This window comes from Mustela erminea, chromosome 18, assembly GCF_009829155.1.
Source record: "Mustela erminea isolate mMusErm1 chromosome 18, mMusErm1.Pri, whole genome shotgun sequence".
NCBI lineage: Eukaryota > Metazoa > Chordata > Mammalia > Carnivora > Mustelidae > Mustela > Mustela erminea.
This window is the reverse complement of record NC_045631.1, coordinates 25,547,598-25,567,859: the sequence shown is the minus strand read 5'-3', so window position 1 is coordinate 25,567,859 and position 20,262 is coordinate 25,547,598. Positions and strand designations below refer to the sequence as shown.

The 20,262-nt window shown below is 39.1% G+C and overlaps 1 protein-coding gene across 1 annotated transcript in view; it reads left to right on the top strand.

The window, feature by feature from the left end:
* The window catches only part of AATF (apoptosis antagonizing transcription factor), a 99,266-nt gene that overhangs the window by 65,340 nt on the left and 13,664 nt on the right, over window positions 1-20,262 (top strand). The window contains exons 9-11 of the mRNA XM_032320809.1: window positions 387-454; window positions 2,267-2,347; window positions 11,360-11,431. Coding sequence (XP_032176700.1) covers window positions 387-454; window positions 2,267-2,347; window positions 11,360-11,431 — 221 coding nt within the window. The remainder of the gene's footprint in view (window positions 1-386; window positions 455-2,266; window positions 2,348-11,359; window positions 11,432-20,262) is intronic.

Below are 20,262 nucleotides of genomic sequence, written 5' to 3'. Positions count from 1 at the left end.
CTGATGCATTTTCCTTTTTGCCATACAGCCTTTCCCACCTGACCTTTTAAAGATTCTCCATTGGTGTCGATGAGATGGACAAAACTAATCATAAAAACAATGAGGGGAATGTTGCACACTCATTGATCCATTTGAAATGAACTGCAGTACAATAAGTCTTCCAAATGGACTTCTGTTCTCAGCTATTGCTGTAGCCACCTTTTTAAAGATATATAAATATGAAAGGGTTAATGGGAATTCAGTCATGCTCTTGCCACTGGGTTGTCCCTTATTAATTGTAGTTTTAGAGCTGTCACGGTGCCATTCAGAATTCCTACAGTGCCCTTTTAAAGTCACTTGGTGCTGGGAGATGATAAATAAATCCGTTGCTTTCCTTTTTCCCCTAGCTCCTTCGAGAACTCATAGAACGGAAAACCAGCTCCTTGGATCCCAATGATCAAGTGGCCATGGGAAGGTAATTTAGATATGGCTTTCTGTTTGTACAAGCAGCCTATATAATAGTTTCTCCCTTTGAGTCCCCTTAATTCTGCCTCAGAGGCAGCGATTGGCTCCGTAATTGTAAATGTTAAGCAACATTAAAAAAAAAAGTTAAGCAAGACAAGGTGATGGAAATCCTATACCTTGCCTTAAAACAGTTGAATAAGAGATTATAAAACACCTATGTCTTTGTTTTAGGGTTTGTTTTTCAAAGTCCTTCTTATGGTCTTTGCTCCCTGATTTGGGCTGTGATTGTATCTGTATCGGTCTCTGACCGCTGGATAAAAAGCAGCCACCCAAATGTGTGCTCTCAGCTGTCAGAATGTGGCACTGTGCACAACAGGTTCCTTGCTCATAGTTGAATCTGCTTTGTTTGAATCTGCCCTAATTTAGACCTCCACCCCTTCAGTAAAAGCCTTAGCACAATTAAAAACGGAATGTGGCAGCATTACCCAGATGTCAGGGTAGAATGTAAAGTAGTGAAGGAAGGCTCGTGTGTATGCTTCATCCTGTAGTTGGAAAATAAAAAGGGCATTTAGAGTGCTACCTAATGAATAGTGTACATTTAAATAGCCATGAGCCATAATTTGCAAAAGCGTGAAAGGAAACAAAAGCTGCAAGTACCAGAATGGGATTCTGGGCAAAGCAGCATTTTGAGAACGCAATGAAAAATTTGTGTTGATGAAATAATTTTATTTGAGTAAAACATTATTTGGGTTTAAGGATAGGATATTGTTGATATTTTGTGTATCTCTGGAATGCTATAGAGAGCTGTTCACTATAAATTTAATGTGATACAGCAAATTGCATGGTGATTATATTGTACATTTATCTGACTTTACAATAAAATAGATTATGGTAATTAAGATTATATTAAGATTACAGTAATTGGATTTCCCTAGATTATTTTTTTCTGATGTTGAGTTTTCGTTGTATAAATCAGGTAAGATGACTAGCTTTTGCTGTTTCTCTCTTTTTTTTTTTTCCACATTTGTTCATATGAGGAATTTATGAAGATTTTTCTTCACCAATATCCTTTCTTTGAAAAATTAATTCCTTTTCATCTGAAATGACTGCAGAATATGTGACTCTTGTTTGGATCCTGATTCAAACAAACTAACTGTAAAAGTGAGATGATCCAGGAAATTTGAAGACTGACTCAGTATTTGGTAGTAAAGAATTACTGGCAACTTTTTTTTGTAGGTGCGACAGTCGTATTGAGACTGTATTGGGGGGAAGGAACCCTTACCTCTCAGCAGCACATTCTTAAATACGACAGATGAAATGAAAATTAAATACACAAAATGGCCACAAAACTAATGTCAGTGGTGGGTAATTACAAAAAAATTAGCAAACATTGGAAAGTGCCAGAAAAAGCACTTGGTATTAACAAAGGGAAAATTGAAGAATTCCTGTATTCAAACTGAACAGCAGTTGTAGTGTCAGTAATAGAACATCCTGCACAGCTATAAAACATTGAAAGCAAACAGCTCTCTACTCAGTTTGCTGGCTTTTCCTGTGGACTGCAAGATTTAGTGCCTGTCACAGGAACTCTAGATACTAAGGAGCATTGTTAACCAAATTCGCTGTAGAATTTCCCAGCTGCCATTTGTTTTTTTCTCATTGCACAAATCCTCTTCAATTGATTAGTCGCTTTGGCCCCAGACTATCTTGAGGAACTTGATGTGGGTTGATGATTTCTTTCCGCAATGAGAAAAATTCCAGTTTGTCAATAAGTATTACTATTTCTGTTAGTGATGATACATAATATTGTTTGTGAATTTCCCAGGCAGTGGCTTGCGATCCAGAAGTTACGAAGCAAAATCCACAAGAAAGTAGATAGGAAAGCCAGCAAAGGAAGGAAACTCCGGTGAGTTACTTTTTAGAAAAGATTTTAACATGTTACAGCTCTTACATTTTGGCTGTTATGTCAGTTCTATATGTCTTCTGATGATTCTGTTTTTAAGGATCAGAAAAATAACAAAAACAGTGTCTGTGGCCTTTTGGGGACTCCATTTTTCTTACTCTAAAATGGAAATGCTGTAGTTCAGTTCCTTTTTGTTTTGCTGTTGTAAGGGGATGGGTTAAATAACACCTGCATTTTCCTGAAAGAAAAGAAGATAGTTGAAATTGTCTTAGTTTTTTGTTTTGTTTTGTTTTTTGGATTTTTTTTTTTTTCTAGAGCGAGAGAAAGCAAGAGTGGGGAGGGGAGAGGGAGAGAGAGAGAACCCTAAGCAGACTCTATGCCCAGCCTGGAGCTCGGTGTGGGACTCGATCTTACGACCGTGAGCCCACGACCTGAGCTGAAGTCAAGAGTCACATGCCCAACTGACTGAGCCACCCAGGCATCCTGAAATTGTCTTAGTTTTAAAAAGTGATTTCTAGGGCGCCTGGGTGGCTCAGTGGGTTAAGCCGCTGCCTTCGGCTCAGGTCATGATCTCAGGGTCCTGGGATCGAGTCCCGCATCAGGCTCTCTGCTCAGCGGGGAGCCTGTTTCCTCCTCCCTCTCTCTCTGCCTGCCTCTCTGCCTACTTGTGATCTTTCTCTGTCAAATAAATAAATAAAAATCTTTAAAAAAAAAAATAAATTAAAAAAAATAAAAAGTGATTTCTACAGAACAGTACAGCAGTTTTACTTTGGATGCTTGTTTAGAATAGGATTATATTGGTCCATTTTCATGAGGCCATACATGTATACACTATGCTAAGAATATATAAATGAAGGATTCCAGAGAATATTAACAGTGTGCTTAAATGAAATGAGAAATACATTTTTTTAAAGATTTTATTTTTAAGCAATCTCTTCACCCAACATGGGGCATAAACCTAAACCCTCAGATCAATAGTCACACACTCTACCGACTGAGCCAGCCAGGCTCAGTCCAAGAGAAATAGAATTTTTATGAGAAAACAGATTCTGACTATAAGAAAACCTTCAGTCCTGTATATGTTGTATATGTATGGTATACAGATAGGTAATATTTTATTTTATGTCTGTTGTGTAGTATCATTTGCACAAAGCCTCCTGTCAAAGAAACTACTTATAATTGAGGTGCACATGGAAAAAAAATCTTCAACTAATTGTGTTATGACAGTTTAGGCAGATAGCGAATTCTGCATCCTTATTAGAGACTGCCTGTCATTGAATTCCCTTTAGACAGATGTGGATCTGTCTCATATTTAAGTAACTTCAGAGAATCAGATTTCACAACTACTTTAACTGATCTGTTTTTGTTTTTAACAAACTCACCAGGAAATAGGTATTTCTCTCTAACTCTGCAGAAGTGCAAAGCAACTTTTCACCATCTTTTTATTCAAATTCACTTTCTTGAATCTCAGGCTAAGTTGTTATAATTTGTTTAACTTTTTTCATATTTGGAATTTCCATGTCTTCACACTTATCCAGGTTTGTTTTTAGTGGGATGGTTAAGAGCATAGGTTCTAGGGCCAAACTTACTCTTTAATGTTGAGAACAGATTTTTCCCTAGTGCTGTGCTTTCAAAATTGTAGCTTTATGAGATGATAAATGTTCTCTAGAGGGAGAAGCCTGGAATCCTGGGAGGCTTGGGTTCAAATTCTGGCTCTGGCTGTATGATTTTGGTTGTTCTTTTATCTCTGTGACTCACTTTTCTCATTTACTAAGTAGTATAATAATCCCTACTTCACAGATTTGGTTTGAGGGTTGAAATGATGTATTAAATGTCTGGTACATAGTAAACATTCGAAAGTGTTAATTTTCTTGGTTTCTCTTGTTTACCTGTTGGTATTGCTGTTGCAAATATACTATCTTCAGAAGAATTGAAAGAGGACAAAATCCCTTCTCTACATTATTGTTAGGAATTTTATATTGGGGCAGGTACCTACATGTGTGTGCCCCTTGAGGGTAAGAATTGTGCTCCCTTCTTCTTTAAGATAACTCCAGCCTTTTATTAGTCAGCCAGAAGATGTTTTTGGATGATTATGTCATTAAACTTAACATGCTCACCAGGTATGGAGAAATGGCTATACCCTTAAACATAATGCAGTGTAAGAAGCTGGGTGAATGTTGGAAAAGGGAGTACTTTTCTAGCATGGCAAGTTACTTAGGAGAACATGAGTCTTTTCTTTCCCAAATCAAAACATACTTACCATGGTTATTATTTATGAAGTTGAAAGAAAAAAAACCAGGATTTTGTTTTAATAGTAAGTTTTTTTCTTACATTAATTTATTTTCTAAAAGATTTTATTTATTTATTTGACAGAGAGAAAGAGAGAGCTAAAGGGGGAACAAAGAGGGGGAGCAGGAGAGGGAGAGAGAAACAGACTCCCCACTGAGCAGGGAATCCTTACATGGGACTTGGTCTTAGGAACCTGGGATCACGATCTGAGCTGAAGGCAGATGTTCAACTGACTGAGCCACCCAGGCATTTATTAAACTAACCTCACTAACCTGTTCATTAGAGGTTTGGTCACTGCGAGTATATATACCTGGTTTTATAGCATTTTGGTAAGTGATTTAGAGTCACACATGCCTATAAATCCAAAGACATTTAAAGTCTTATTCTGGCAACAGGCAAGTGAGAGACAGACATTCTGTTTAAATGGAGCTAAACATTAAAATGTAAGGCATGGTTAATTAAAATTTAAAAAGGAGGGGCAGCTGGGTGGCTTAGTCGATTGAGCTTCCCACTCTTGATTTCCACCGGGGTCATGATTCCTTGGGTTGTGGGTTTGGGCCCCGAGTCGGGCTCCCTGGTCAGAGGGGACTCTGCTTGGAATTCTCCCACTCTGCCCCTCCTCCCTACTTGTTCTCTCTCTCTCTCTCTCAAATATATATATATATATATATATATATATATATATATATATATATATATATATTTTAGTCCAAATAAGATTCCTTCTGAAGTTCAATGAACTGTATTGGGTGCCATGTAAGACCCATTTTGCCCTTCAGGAGTGTGTCCTCAGGAGAGGATAGCAGTGGGGTGCTTGGCTGGCTCAGCTGGTTAAGTGTCTGACTCTTAATTTTGGCTTAGGTCATGATCTCAGGGATGTGAGATTAGACCCCCACACTGGTCTCCACACTGGGTGTGGATTGTGCTTAAGATTCTCCCTACCTCTCCCTCTGCAACCCCCTTCCTGCTCACCCATGCATGCTCTCTTTCTCCTTAAAAATACAAAAAAAGGAGAGGGCAGCAGGGACAAAGCAGATGCTGTGTGGGAGGCCCTGTGGTGGAGGTGCTCCTGGTGGCCCGGTCACCTGAGTGCCCTTGGGGGAGCGCAGGCTGCTCAGGAAGCCTGTGTCTGAGACGCCATCCACATTCCACACTAAGCAGACTAGAAGAGTCAGACCAGTGAAAGGCCACAGAGAATAATGGTTTTAAAAACATAGACTTGAGAGTGTACGTGGCCATTTTGGAAACTGTGATTTAATTTGTTTTGGCAAACACTTAAAATGCATAGGGGGGAATGGCAGTAGATAAGGCTGTGTGAGTAGGTGAGTGCTAGGTCATGGCCATGCTAAGAATTTGGGCTTTATTCTGTACACTGTAATGAGTCATGGAAAAACAAAGGAAGACTGAAGAACTGTCACAGAGTGAAGGAGACATCGCAAGTAGGTACAGTTTGGGGTCCTAGATTAGAGCCTGGAAAAGAAAAAGGACACTAGGATAAAAATGGGTGAAATTTGAGAGCTGTATAATTTGGATAGTAGTATCATACCTGGGTTCACTTCCTGATTTTGATAATCACACTGTGTTTATGTAAACTGTTAATTCTAGAGGAAGCTGGGCAATGGTATTCATGAACTCTATTATTTATGCGGTTGTTCTACAAGTCTAAAATTACTACAAATTAGTTGTTGAGTTAAAAAGTTTGAGACTGCGGTTCCTGGGTGGCTCAGTCGGTTGAGTGTTCGCCTCTTGATTTTGGCTCCAGTCTTGATCTCAGGGTCATGAGATCAAGCCCCATGTCAGCTCTGCACTGGGAGTGGAGATGACCTGGGATTCTCCCTCTCCCCACCCCACCCCGCGCCACCCCACCAAAAACAAGTTTGGGGCTCCACACTGGGCTTGGAGGCTACTTTAAAAAAAGTTTTATTTTATTTTTTAGATTTTATTAATTTATTTGACAGAGAGACACAGCAAGAGAGGGAACACAAGCAGGGGAAGTAGGAGAAGGAGAAGCAGGCTTCCTGCAGAACAGGGAGCCCGATGCAGGGCTTGATCCCGGGACCCTGGGATCATGACCTGAGCCAAAGGCAGATGCTTAACAACTGAGCCACCAAGGCACCCCTTGATGAATGTGAGGATTGTGGTCAGAATGAGAGGGTGGTCTTTATTAATAGCAATAGTGATCACATTTATAAAACTCTCACTGTTAGGCACTGCCAAGCAGTTTATGTGCGGAGAGAACAAAAACCACACTCTAGAGCTTCCTTGTCCAGGTTTGAAACCTGACTCTGCTACTTACCACCCCCCCACCCCACCGGGGACCTTGGGCAAGTTAGTTTACTTCTGTGCTTCAGTTTCCTTACCTGTGAAACGTGTATATTCCTAAAAGTCCCATCTCAGAGGGGTATCAGATTAGGTGAGCTGATTCCTGTAAAGTGTTCTGAGAAGGGAAGCAGCTCACACAGCCTGCACAGAGCTGGGAAGTCACAAATTTGGATTTGAGCTAAGTGGTCTGATTGCAGAGCCCATGCTTCTGACCTGTGGCCTGTTAGTTTCTCTCTGGGCAGGACTTACTGGTCTCTGCAAGCACCAGAGTGACATATTGGATACATTAGTGTTCTGCCCCGAAGGATTAAACAAGTGGCCCGGCTAGATGAAACTATTATAAATAACATCCTTAAATGAGACCTCAGGAAGAGCTGATAGATATGCCAGCTGTCATCACCGATACTGGGTTCCACTAGTGAGCAGGTTCTGCTCTTTGTTTGCCATAGAGTTGGAAAGAGAAGATTTCCAGAAATGTCATAGCACAGACGAACGATCATTTAAATGATAACAGGTTAATGGCATCAGCCTGGTCAGACTGGGCATGGCAGCTTGTTAGTTGGATGCTAGAAAATAATTTATTTTTAGAAAAGGAATATTTGCGTTTGGGGAAATAATTATCCCTATTGATTTTTTACTTAGCATTATATTTAAGTAGATTTGATGATGATTTAATCAGAATTCATAATGTAAGTGAATTAAATTTAGGCTTTTAGTAACAGGATGTCTTACTGTGTTTGTCTCTTCTTCTTCAGCAAAATGCCATTTATCTTTTCTTAGCATGGTTGTTAAAAGGTGTTTTAATACTAAAACATGCATCCATCATCAGCAGCACTGAGATTAGATGAAATCTATTGCATTAAGTACACATTACTAAATTGTCTTTAATGTGATTACTTCTTAGTCTGTCTTTCGTCATGCTGTTAATAGTTATTGAATATATTGTATTAAAATGTAAAGGTATTCCACATAGCAGCACCATCCAATAAAAACATGCATTACATATGTAATGTTAAGTGTTCTAGTGGCCACATAGTAAAAGGAATCAGGTGGACTTAATAATATATTTCACCTAGGGACGCCTGGGTGGCCCAGTCAGTTAAGTGTGTACATTTGGCTCAGGTCATGATCCCAGAGTCATGGGATCCGGCTCTCATCGGCTTCCCTACTCAGTGAGAAGCCTGCTTCTCCAGAACTCTGCCCTTCCCTCTGCTCATAATCTCTCTCTCTCTCGCTCGCTCAAATAAATAAATAGTCTTTAAAAAATACTTCATTTAACCCAATATATCAAATATTATTACCCAGTTTTTCAATAATTTATTATTTTAAAATTATTAATGGTATAGTTTACGTTCTTTCTTAAATCTTGAATCTTCAGTCTTCAAAATCTGGTGCACTTAACTTGGTCCAGCCACAGCAGTCAGACTAACCATGGTTTCAAGGGCCTACGTAACGGCACGTGGCTAGTGACTACTGAATCGGATAGTGCATCTATGGAGTAGAGCTCATAGTCTTTGTCCAGAGAGTGGATTATAAACCTCTCTTTGGATACAGCCAAGAATAGTGTTCCTTTTTTCAGATGGGCACCAAAGTTTGGTGAGGCCTCAAGACATTAAAATGCATTTATTAATAATACTTATGCTTTATACTTAAATTAAAAGGTTATGTGACTATTTATATTCTCATATATTAACATAACCTTTGAGAGGGTATTTTGGTTCAGTCTTTCAATTTTTAATATGTTTATCTTTGGATTCACCAGCAATTTCACATTTAAAAAAATTTATCCTGAAGATATATGTAAACAAATACGCAATAATTTATGTATAAGAATCTTCACCTTAACACTGTTTGGTACTGATTTTAAAGGGGAGCAGTCTAAGCTCTGGGTACCTGGGTGGCTCAGTGCGTTAAGCCTCTGTCTTCAGCTCAGGTCATGATCTCAGGGTCCTGGGATTGAGCCCCACATCAGGCTTTCTGCTCAGCAGGGAGCCTGTTTCTTCCTCTCTCTCTCTGCCTGCCTCTCTGCCTACTTGTGATCTCTCTCTCTCTGTCAAATAAGCAAAGAAAAAAATCTTTAAAAAAAAGGGGAGGGGATGGGATGCCTGGGTGGCTCAGTTGGTTAAGCAGCTGCCTTCAGCTCAGGTCATGATCCCAGCGTCTTGGGATCGAGTCCCACATCGGGCTCCTTGCTCAGCAGGGAGCCTGCTTCTGCCTCTGTCTGCTTGTGCTTGCTCTCCCTCTCTCTCTCTGATAAATAAATAAAATATATATTTCAAAAAAAAAAAAAAAAAAGGGGAGGGGAGCAGTCCATATAAATGCCCATTAATAGGAAATTAAATAAATTATAATACATTGACACAGTGGAATATTCTGCAACTATGAAAAAGAATAAACTATGATATGGTTCAGTGGGGAAAAGTGTATAATGTCGAATATCAAGTATATTACAACCTCTCTTTTATGTGAAAAATGTGTTAAGTTTATATTTGTCTTATATATGGAAAATGCTACAGCCACACTTAACAGTTTTAGTTAACAGTGATTATTTCTGGGGATAGGACTGGAGGAGCCTTGTCAGTTTTCTATACATTTTTGTATTTGAATATTTTTTTATAAGAATTGTATATTACTTTCTATAATTAGGAGGTAGCAGACATTTTTAAAAAAACACGTATGCACAGAGATTTTGTTTTTGCATCTTACGAAACGTGAAGAATGGGAAGCAATATAAATGTTCAAAAATGTATTATATTATTTCCACTCCTGGGATTGTATACAGCTATCCAGATATTGTTATGGGACATTACTTACAATGCTGCTAAGTGAAAAAAAGAATACAAAATTGTGTGTGTGTGTGTGATGTTTGTAAATAACAGGATTACTATGAAGATAGACTAACTAAGCAAAATGGGGGCGCCTGGGTGGCTCAGTGGGTTAAGCCGCTGCCTTCGGCTCAGGTCATGATCTCAGAGTCCTGGGATCGAGTCCCGCATCGGGCTCTCTGCTCATCAGGGAGCCTGCTTCCCTCTCTCTCTCTCTGGCTGCCTCTCCGTCTACCTGTGATTTCTCTGTCAAATTAATAAATAAAATCTTAAAAAAAAAAAAAAAAAAAAAACAAAATGTTAACAGCTCTCTTTAAGTAGAGGAACTATACATTTTGTGTGTGTGCTTTGTTGGTTTCTTTCCATATTTTCTATAATGAATTTAAAGCTTTTCTATTACTCTTGTAGTGGGGGAAATATCATCACTATTACTGTAAAATTCATTTGTTAAAAAAAGGATGAAATTTGGGAGGCTTAGCTGTCGGTGGTACCACATAGAATCAAATTACTTGATATGTGTAAAAATGTTTGTAATACTGTAAAGCTAATATTATGTACGTGAAAATATATTTTTGTTTGCAGATAGTGTTCTGCCCAAGTAGAATTTTGTGGGTTTTTAAAAAGATTTTATTTATTTTTTCAGTAATCTCTACCCTCAGCATGGGGCTGAAACTTACAACCTGGAGATTAAGAGTCACACAATCTACTAACTGAGCCAGCCAGGCACCCCCACCCCCAATAGATTTTTTTTAGTTAGAATTTTATAATATGCGTATTGTCATACAGCCTCTTCTGTTATAATGAACAGAAGGGCTACCTCCTGTGGATTCTCTTTGGGTAGAATTTGGTCCACATAAGGTCATATGGTTGTTCAGCTCCTTTCATCAGAGGATCTCAAAGCACTTTGTGCAGAAATACCCTTTTTTTTCTGTTGGTGGGAAATGGAAGTGGTATAATTTAAATTTCCATAACACCATGACTTGAAGTGCTAAGGATCAAACTTGTTATGTCTCAGATGTACTCCTTCATTTAAAGATGGGTGAAATGAGAGCCTGGATCTAGTGAATAGAGATGATGTGGAATTCTAGAAGCCTTTTCTGACTCAGGGAACCAGTGCTGATGAGTGATGGTGATGTGAGGCATTGTATTCGGGTGTTGCACCACTACTGTGCTTACTACTTACTAGTAATGACATAGAAAAATGATTAAGATGTACTTAGAAAATGGAGTACTCAAGTCCTCCTCTTCTATCTGGAATAAAGTTTAAGGGTTAGTATATTGCTCAAGGGCACAAGAGTGTCTACTCTTTTTTGAGACTATGGTATAAATGGATCTGTGTCAAACTACTGTCATTTACAATGTGCTTTTATAAGACTTTTATTCTGTTAAGGGATATTATTAAGGGAAAAGAGGGAAATACATTTGTGATTAGTGTGTGCTTATGAATTGTTCTCCATTCCACTCTGGAGTCATGCGTTCCTATGATCAGTTCTGGACTTTATTAACTCATGGAATGTGTTTCGTTTTCTGGGTTAATAGTTACTAATGTCACTGCCTGTTTGTTTCCTGCTTTATTTAGGTTTCATGTCCTCAGCAAGCTACTGAGCTTCATGGCACCTATTGACCATACTACAATGAATGATGATGCCAGGTGAGTAATAGATTAATTATGTGTCTCAAATGGCTCCATGACAGCTTGATATTGACCTGTTCTACAGCCTGTCGCCCTCTCCATTTCTTCTTATCAGTTAACCATTTGTCATTGACATCATAGTAAGGGTCCTTGTCACTTTTCTTCACCCCATAATTACTGTAGAACCAAACCAAAATTTCTGTGAATATCATTGCTGCCTCTGGTGGTTTTTTGTTCATTTTGCTGTTTGGTTTTTAACTTTAGCCACCTGCCAAGGCATCTAGGCCTTTCTCTAATATGGAAAAGTAGGTCAGGACAGTGCATGCTTTCTGTGGCTGGGGGGTTTTGTGCATATGCTCTCTTTTTTAAAATGTCTCTATAGAGATTGTCGCTCTAGAGATGTGTGTTGTGTTGTGTTTGTTCAGGCTGCTGTTGAGGACATACTCATTTTATAAACTGAAACAAGACAGAAATGTATGGGAAAATGTCTCCTTGTAATATTACAATTAATAGCCATTTTTCAAAGACTCACTTCTTCTCTGTTAGCTAGCATTCTAGCATTCTACTACATTGTAATATTTCTTTATTACTTATTTAGCCCTTTCCTTCTCTTTCATTTATTTGCCATTCATTTATATCAGTATGAACTTTTGCTTTCCTACTTTATTCAGTGAATTATAACCTATTACTGTCATTATTTTTTATTTGAAATTGTTCCATGTAAATGGAAGCTCTTTCAAGCTGGCTTGTGTCCTTTTGGGATGTCTCCATTTCTTGAGTGTGTTCTTACTTTCTGGCACAACAGGGTATTCTAGGCTTGTCTTATAAGTTCCCTGTTTCAGCCCTGGAGTCAGTCTTTCTCCAAGGAGCCCTGATTCCTTTTTGTGTATTGTGGTATTTAGAAGCCAAGATCTGTGTTCTAAGGGTGTTCATTGTCATGGCGTTTCACTGTCCTAGGCACTGTCAGTGTAGGGAGCTGGGAAGTATATGTGTGTTAAATATACACACATGCAAGAGAGAGCCACTTGAGGCATCTCTGACTGTTTACTTTCAGTCCTTTTTCCCCCCAATTTTCCTAGACATTTTATTTATTTATTTATTTATTTATTTATTTATTTATTTTAATGTGCTCTGCATGCAACGTGGGGTTCAAACTCATGACCCTGAGGTTAGGGGTCACATGCTCCACTGACTGAGCCAGCCAGGCATGCCTCCTTTCAGTCTTTATGAGTTTCCTTTGAGAATGTTCTTGTTTTTCTTTAAAATATAATTAAAATTACATTCTATGGGAATTTTTTCTTTAAATATTTGTATAGTGTAAGCATTTTAATGTCAGTAATAACTCAAATTTTAAATGACTTTATAATATTTTTATATTGCTTAGTCATTCACTACTTGTTGGACATTTAAATGATTTTTAATTATTGTAAATAATGCTATGGTAGACATTTGTAAACATGAATTTTTACCAGGTGAAATTGCTGGTCGTAGGGTAAGCATGTAAGGGTTTTGCCAGCTTTATATTTCAAAGTTCACTTACTCTTTTTATTTGAGAGTATTTCATCTGCTACTAAACTTCATCAGATTTTCTGTCCTGGCCTAAAAAATAGTAGATATGCAAGTTGAGGTGAACATATGATTACTTCTATTTTGTTTGCTTTTGTTTAGTACTTTGAGTGCAAAAGAGCATATGGAGGGTTCTGAGTACAGAACGTCGTGACTTCACATGCTCTCCTGCACTTTGTGAGTGATTGCCTTTGTCCAGGGGGTTTTGTTTGTTTGTTTCCACTTATTTCTGGATCTAGTGTGTTTTTTTGAAATTACAGAGTAAATTGAGTGCAACTTACAGTCCCTGTCAGGACAACGTGGAAGATTATATCAAAGAAAAGGAAAACTAGATGTTCAAAAATGAAGACAAACCATTAAGGAAACATTATTACCCCAGGCATAAAGTGTGAAACCCAGTATATTATTGGTGGCATCTACAACTTTTTGTCCTTTGTAGTTAGGATTATTCTTGAATCATCTAATATCCCAGGGGCACTTAGTTTTCCTGAATCTTATTTATTCACTTAACAATTTCTGAGGGTTGCTACCAAATGCTAACCAAAGATGATTTAAAACTGACTGTATTATTTAGGATTATGTTGGACTTGGTCTGCAAGAATGTTAAAACCTATCTACAGAGATATAAGCAAATGAGTTTATTTTTTGACAAAAACTTTAGGGGTAGCATGCAATTACTGGCAGTGGTTTCCCCTTCTCAATGATAAAAGGGCGAGCTTCTCTTAGTCTTTCTCTTGTGGTCCCAAGATGGCGGCTGCAGTTTTAGCCATCAAACATGTTCATGGTAGGAAGAAGAGAGAAAAGAAGTAGTGTCAGATATATCCGCTTTCTTTTATCAGAAAAGTAAAAGCTTCCCCAGAATCCCCTCCAAATGTTTTATATCTCAATTGTTAGAACTGTGCTACCTTGCTACGTGCGGTGGAGGAGCAGGCAAGGGAGAGGGGGTTGGGAATGTTTGTTGGGTAATAGTCCTTCTGCCATTCAGTGTTTGTGGGGGGGAGAAGGCTGTCTCTTGTGGACTGATTGCTTATTATCAGCATTGTTCTCCAGCTTGTTTAGCCCACTTAAAAAGGAATTTAATAAAAGTCTTGTAGCTGGAGAACTAAGCATGTGTTTTTTCCACAGTGCACTCTATTCCCATTGTGTTTCTTAAGGAGAAGAGGCATTTATCCACATTATTGCTTGTGCTCCATAGTCTGAGTAAGCCAGATTAACTGTGGCTGGAGGAACTGGGCATTTGCTTTCTCTGCTTTTAGTATCCAAACTCTCACGGCAGAAGGAGGCAGTCATAGCTTGACCTCTTTTGTTTTTCTTTAGGTAATTCCATAATTGGTGACAGTCGGCTACTGTGTATTTTGTCTCCTACTTTGTATATCACAAAATATCACTGAGGAATTGGAAACTTTCATAGTTAAAATATCTTATTAGTACATAGTACTTTTCCTCAAATGAATAGTTTTGGTTTTGCTAGGTTACAGATCTGTCATTCTTGGTGTGCATATATGAATAGAGAATGTTTTTATGATTTTAAGATAGACAAGAACTTTGTAAGCTTGACACCAAGGCCTGCAGCCATAAGGAAAAATATTAATAGATCTGACTACCTGAAAATCGCATTGAAAACAAAGTGTTAAGTAAATGACAGACTGGCAAGAAAAAGTTCAATATGTGACATTTTACTATGTAAAATACTATATAAAGACTTTTTACAAGTCTCAAGAATCCCAGTAAAAATAATGGGCAAAATATGTCAACAAGCAAACTTAGAAATCATAAAAAAAAAATCTCATATAGCTAAAAAAACAAAGACTCTGTCTGTCAACCTCATTAATCAAAGAAGTGCAAATTAAAATGAGATTTCATTAATTACAAAATATTAAAAGATTGGTAACCTCCTGTCCTGTGCTGATGGTGTGGGGAAAGAGACACTTCCATGTACCGTTGTTGGGAATGGAATTGGCGAAATGATTTTGGAGGGCTATTTGGCAATGTGCATCAGGATTTTAAATGTATACTTGGGCGCCTGGGTGCCTCAGTGGGTTAAGCCTCTGCCTTTGGCCCAGGTCATGATCCCAGGTCCTGATCCCAGGTCCTGGGATCCAGCCCCACATCAGGCTCTCTGCTCAGTAGGGAGCCTGCTTCCCCCTCTCTATCTGCCTGCCTCTCTGCCTACTTGTGATCTCTCTCTCAAATAAATAAATGAAATCTTTTTAAAAAATGTATACTTATCTGATGACAGAAAAATCTGCTTCTAGGAATTGACCTCAGGAAATAAATATGATCTCATGGGTTATGAGACTGATAGGCACATCTGGGTCCATTCTCAGCAGGGAGTCTGCTTGAGGGATTCTCTCTCTCTGCCTCTCCCTCCCAGTACCCCCCCCCAAAAAAATACATTTTAAAAAACTACTTCAAAATGAATAGATAAGTAAATAGGAAATGTAGAACAAAACAAGAATCTTTGTTGCAACATGGTTTATAATGGAGAGAAATAAACAATCCTAATGACTTCAATAAGCAACTGTTAAATAAATCACAGTAAGATCATTCATTGAAATTATAAACAGCTGTTAAAGGATGAAGTGACACTGTATTAACATAATGTTCAGCTACGAAATATTTTTTAGTATTATATATTATACATATAATATGTATTTTATATATAACATATACATATTATAATCCACATTTTGAGTAAATAGGTGTATAGGATGGGGGAAAAAAAGTGATATCTTTTAAAAAATGCATTATACTGTCAAATTTCCAGGTTATTTTGTTAACTAGAAAAAGAAACGTTGCTTGTAACATGATCAACTTGTGTTTTGACAGTAGAGATTAAACTGGCATATGTATACACATATGTAAGTGTATGTTACAGTGGTTAGGGAAATGTCTGGGAAGACCACACATCATAATATTTACAATGTTTACTTGTAGGGAAGGAATGACATGGGGGGGTGAGGGAGACTCAGTGTTTGTTTTTTATGCTTCTAATTTGGTCCAGTCTTTCGCCATATATTCATAGAAGTTACATCAAAAAAAAAAAAAAAAGAAGAAGTAGTATTAGTAGTTACATTAAAAAGTAAGACGCTCTGAAAAAATGGACATCAGACTCCACATACTTACTGCTGGCTGGAGGGGAGTAGAAAATACAATTTACTTTCCAGCTTTTGTATTTCCATAGTCTTCCAAATTTTTCTACAATTAAACTGCTTTTTATCAACAGGAGAAAAAGATGTTTTCAGTTTGAAAATTATATATATAATACACAGAGGAAATGGGAAGGTGGTGATTATTTCTGTATTAAAGTAAATGAATGAAAGCTCTCTGCCTTATGGTTTCCGTCCTATGGGCCATATGGATAAAACTGGTTTTTTAGTACCCGGCTAGTGTCTCTTCCCATTACCCTCTGCCCCCACCCCTCACCCTTTTAAAAAGATTTTATTTATTTTTTTGACAGAGAGAGACACAGCGAGAGAGGGAACAGAAGCAGGGGGAGTGGGAGAGGGAGAAGCAGGCTTCCCACTGAACAGGGAGCCTGATACGGAACTCGATCCCAGGACCCTAGAATCATGACCTGAGCCAAAGGCAGCCGCTTAACGACTGAGCCACCCAGGCATCCCTCTGCCCCCTTTTTTTTTAAATCATAGTAAAATACACATACATTTTCTAGCACTTTAGATTTCTTATTTCCAGAGGTAGCTCCACCTATGGTTCCTACCTTAGCCAGGTCTGCAGAGAGAACCCTTCCTCTTTGTTCCTTGGTTCCAGTGTATTGTTCTACACATGCGTAAGTTCCCCCAATGCTTAGGTTTTTTGGAGGAGAAGCAGGACAGAATCTTGAGCGCTCTTTACTTGTTCTTGAATCCCTAGTTTGAGCTAAAATCATCCAATTTGAGCTAAAAAAAAAATTTGTACTTGGTCAAATTGAATTTAAACTGGAACATAGTTCTCATTAAGGGAGAGAAGAGAAGAGATCTTTAACATGAGGTATTAAAGTACCCTAAATGGAGAGAGAAGTGCTATCATCTTTAAAAAGGGGATGGCAGGGTGCCTGGGTGGCTCAGTGGGTTAAGCCGCTGCCTTCGGCTCAGGTCATGATCTTAGGGTCCTGGGATCGAGTCCTGCATCGGGCTCTCTGCTCAGCAGGGAGCCCGCTTCCCTCTCTCTCTCTGCCTGCCTCTCCATCTACTTGTGCTTTCTCTCTGTCAAATAAATAAATAAAATCTTTAAAAAAAAGGGGGGGGGATGGCATCCTCATTTTGTTTCTCCTGTGATGTGGTCTGTATAGTATTATCTGTTTAGTTAATTTCTGCTGATACATACTCTTTTCTCATACTAGGAATTTTCTTCAAGCTATCTCTTTTTTTGTTTTTGTTCTTTAAAAAAAAACCAAAAACCTTTTAAGTGCAAAGTTTCCAGTTTGTGTTCCCATGTTTACCACATTTCCTTTTGGGAGCCTTTCTTTGTAGATAAACTTTGGATACTAATTTGAATGCCTTTTATGTGCTTTCAGGTTGCCTATGTTAGTGACAGTCTCATGGAACCCCTGATACTTGATTTGTGCTGGGCCAGTAGATCTTTACTCCATCCATTAGGAGGTGGGCAGGTGGTTTCTACTGCAGACCTGCTGAACATTCCCAGTATTGAGAGAAAACCAAAGAAACCCCCTTTCTTTGCCCATGTGTTACATGTTTACATGCAAGGAAGGAGATTACCAGGAGCCTAAAGATGATCACTGACTTGGCCAAGCCCTGGATACTCTTGGCGCAGGGCAGCTCAGCTCCAGAGCGGCTACTGTTTGACCTTTGGAGTCATCTTTGCTAAGAGGGCACAGTAGCGTGTGATACTACTACAGAGACAGGGTTATCAGGGAAGAAAAGGCTTGGTGTCTGTTTGAGAGAGAATCCCTCTAAGCATCTTGTTACCTCCAAGAATAGGTCAGTGTTATATTTGCGTGGTTAACAGGAGGATTGCTGTTCACTTGTCTGATGGCTGAAGTTAATCTAAGCTCATCAACATTTTAGAAACATTGCTTACTTTACATGGTGTGACTCCCCTGGGGTACTTTTAGACCAGAGAGAGTCTGAAGTAAAAATTCAGGTGATCTCTTATTATGGTTTTAACCAAATTTGGAGGTTGTGGAAATAATCATCTGGGGGGTTTTTGCCTGTATTTTTGAAAGACCCTCTGAGGCAAGACTTTTTCTTTTTCTTTTTTTAAAGATTTTATTTATTTATTTGACACAGAGAGAGAGAGAGATCACAAGTAGGCAGAGAGACAGGCAGAGGGGGAAGCAGGGTCCCCATGGAGGAGAGAGCCCTATAGGGGGCTCTATGTCAGGACTCTGAGATCGGTACCTGAGCAGAAGGCAGAGGCCCAACCCACTGAGGCACCCAGGTGCCCGGAGGCAAGACCTTTAAAGAAGTTAATTCTTCCTCATTTGTTGTGTTGATGTAGGTCAGAGAGAAAATGCTGGTGTGACAAACAGGAAAAGCAAATTCTAAGACCTCTGAGACAGGTCAAGATATGTTCCTAACCGGTGGCAGCAGCCTCAGATTTGGGAATGGAGTCCACGTGGGGGCTCCGTGCACTCTGTGGGCATGGCATGCCCCTCCCCAGAGCATTTTGGCTCTTGACTGGGTCAGGGTGTCCTCGACAGCTTGCGGCCGCGAGCCCAAGAACTGTGGTCCACCGCCCATGCACCACTGCTTCGGACCGCATCTCTTCCAGAAACCCAGTTCCTGGACTATCTGTTGCGAGGCTAGCTTATTGCATTTTCCTTATTACAAAAATGCTGGCAGTATTAGCACTTTATAGGTACCCCATTCCTTTGCAAAGAAAGAAATTTCTCTACAGAAACAGTAAGAATTTCCATATTGGCTCTCCATTTCCCCCTCACCCCCACTATTAAAAAAAACAAAAACAGAAACAAAAAACCACTTTCCCACTCCTCTCTTGAAGCTGCTAGCATTAAAAAAGAACAAGGAGAGGATCCTTTAATGATAACCACTAAGCACCAAATACACTATTGTTTTACATCTGGAGTTTTAGAAAGGAAATGTACAAAGGTAATCCAGCCTTGTAAAGTGCTTTGTCAACATCACTGCCACGTTGTTCTTGAGGTGCCTTGGTATAATAGAATTCGTGCAGGCAATTTATCTTCAGCTTGCCATTTTTGTGTGTGGGTCTACACCCTAAAAATGGGCACATTCTGCCACTCTCCTGATGATAATCTTTTCCCCCAGTTGGTAATCCAGAGGTTAACTTAGGCTGTTTTCGATTCCATTTGACTCCTTTACTCCTTTGTTTAATAGAGGTGTGCACCGCATCATGGTGAAGTATTCTGGTGTAGTTGCTCGGCATTTGAGAGCACATCAGCTAATAGCACATCAGCGAATAATCCCAGAAGTACCCGCCACAGAGCATTTGTCGTTGGTTTAAAAACTTGCAAGCTAGAATGGTTAAGATACAGATGCTTTCTCTGAGCCTTCTTATCTCCTAAAAAGACACAGGTCATTCTGACAGGTGAAACAAGTCCGGGCAAATATGCAACATTGATCTAATCAGTAGGAACGAGAGCAATATTTTCACTGGTGCTGCCTTTTACCGGCGTCATTAAAGGCTCCCATTACTCTTTTATTAGAGGTTCCCTCTCTTCCTTATCAGATTACAGAATGAACATAACTCACAGCAGTGATTTGATCTCTTGTTAAAGAGGATTACAGCTTTGCATTAACTCGGATTGACACAGTTTATAATTCGCTTGTTGATACTCAGGCGGGCGGCATCCCGTGTTTGACCCCCCAGCAGTGCTGAGGGGAAAGGACCCCCATATATCATCATTAAAGATGGCGTCCAGCACAGAGATAGGAGGCATGGGGCCTTCCTCCTCCTCCGGTAATGTCAGAAAGGACAAAGGAAACATTCTCAAGTTCAAAGCTGAGATGTGGGCCAGAGTGTTAAAACTGGATTGGAAACTGTGATTGTTTCTTCTGTTTTTCCTGATTTGCTGCTGTTCGGTCTTACACAATTCTGGTGAATTTGCATTCTTAAATTGAAGCCTTGGTTCCAAGCAGGATGTAGAGTGATAAAAGCACATCTTCTAGAAGGAGATTGTAGATGCTGAATAGATAAATCTTTCCTCAAAATGGGGCTTCTTGACTAAAGTTCTCATTTCGGTTAAATTCCTATCATTTCTTCAAAGGATTGTGAATCCCCCCCCCCCAAAAGGATCTTTCGCATTCTTTAAAGTGGATGTAAATATATCTCTTAAGGACTTT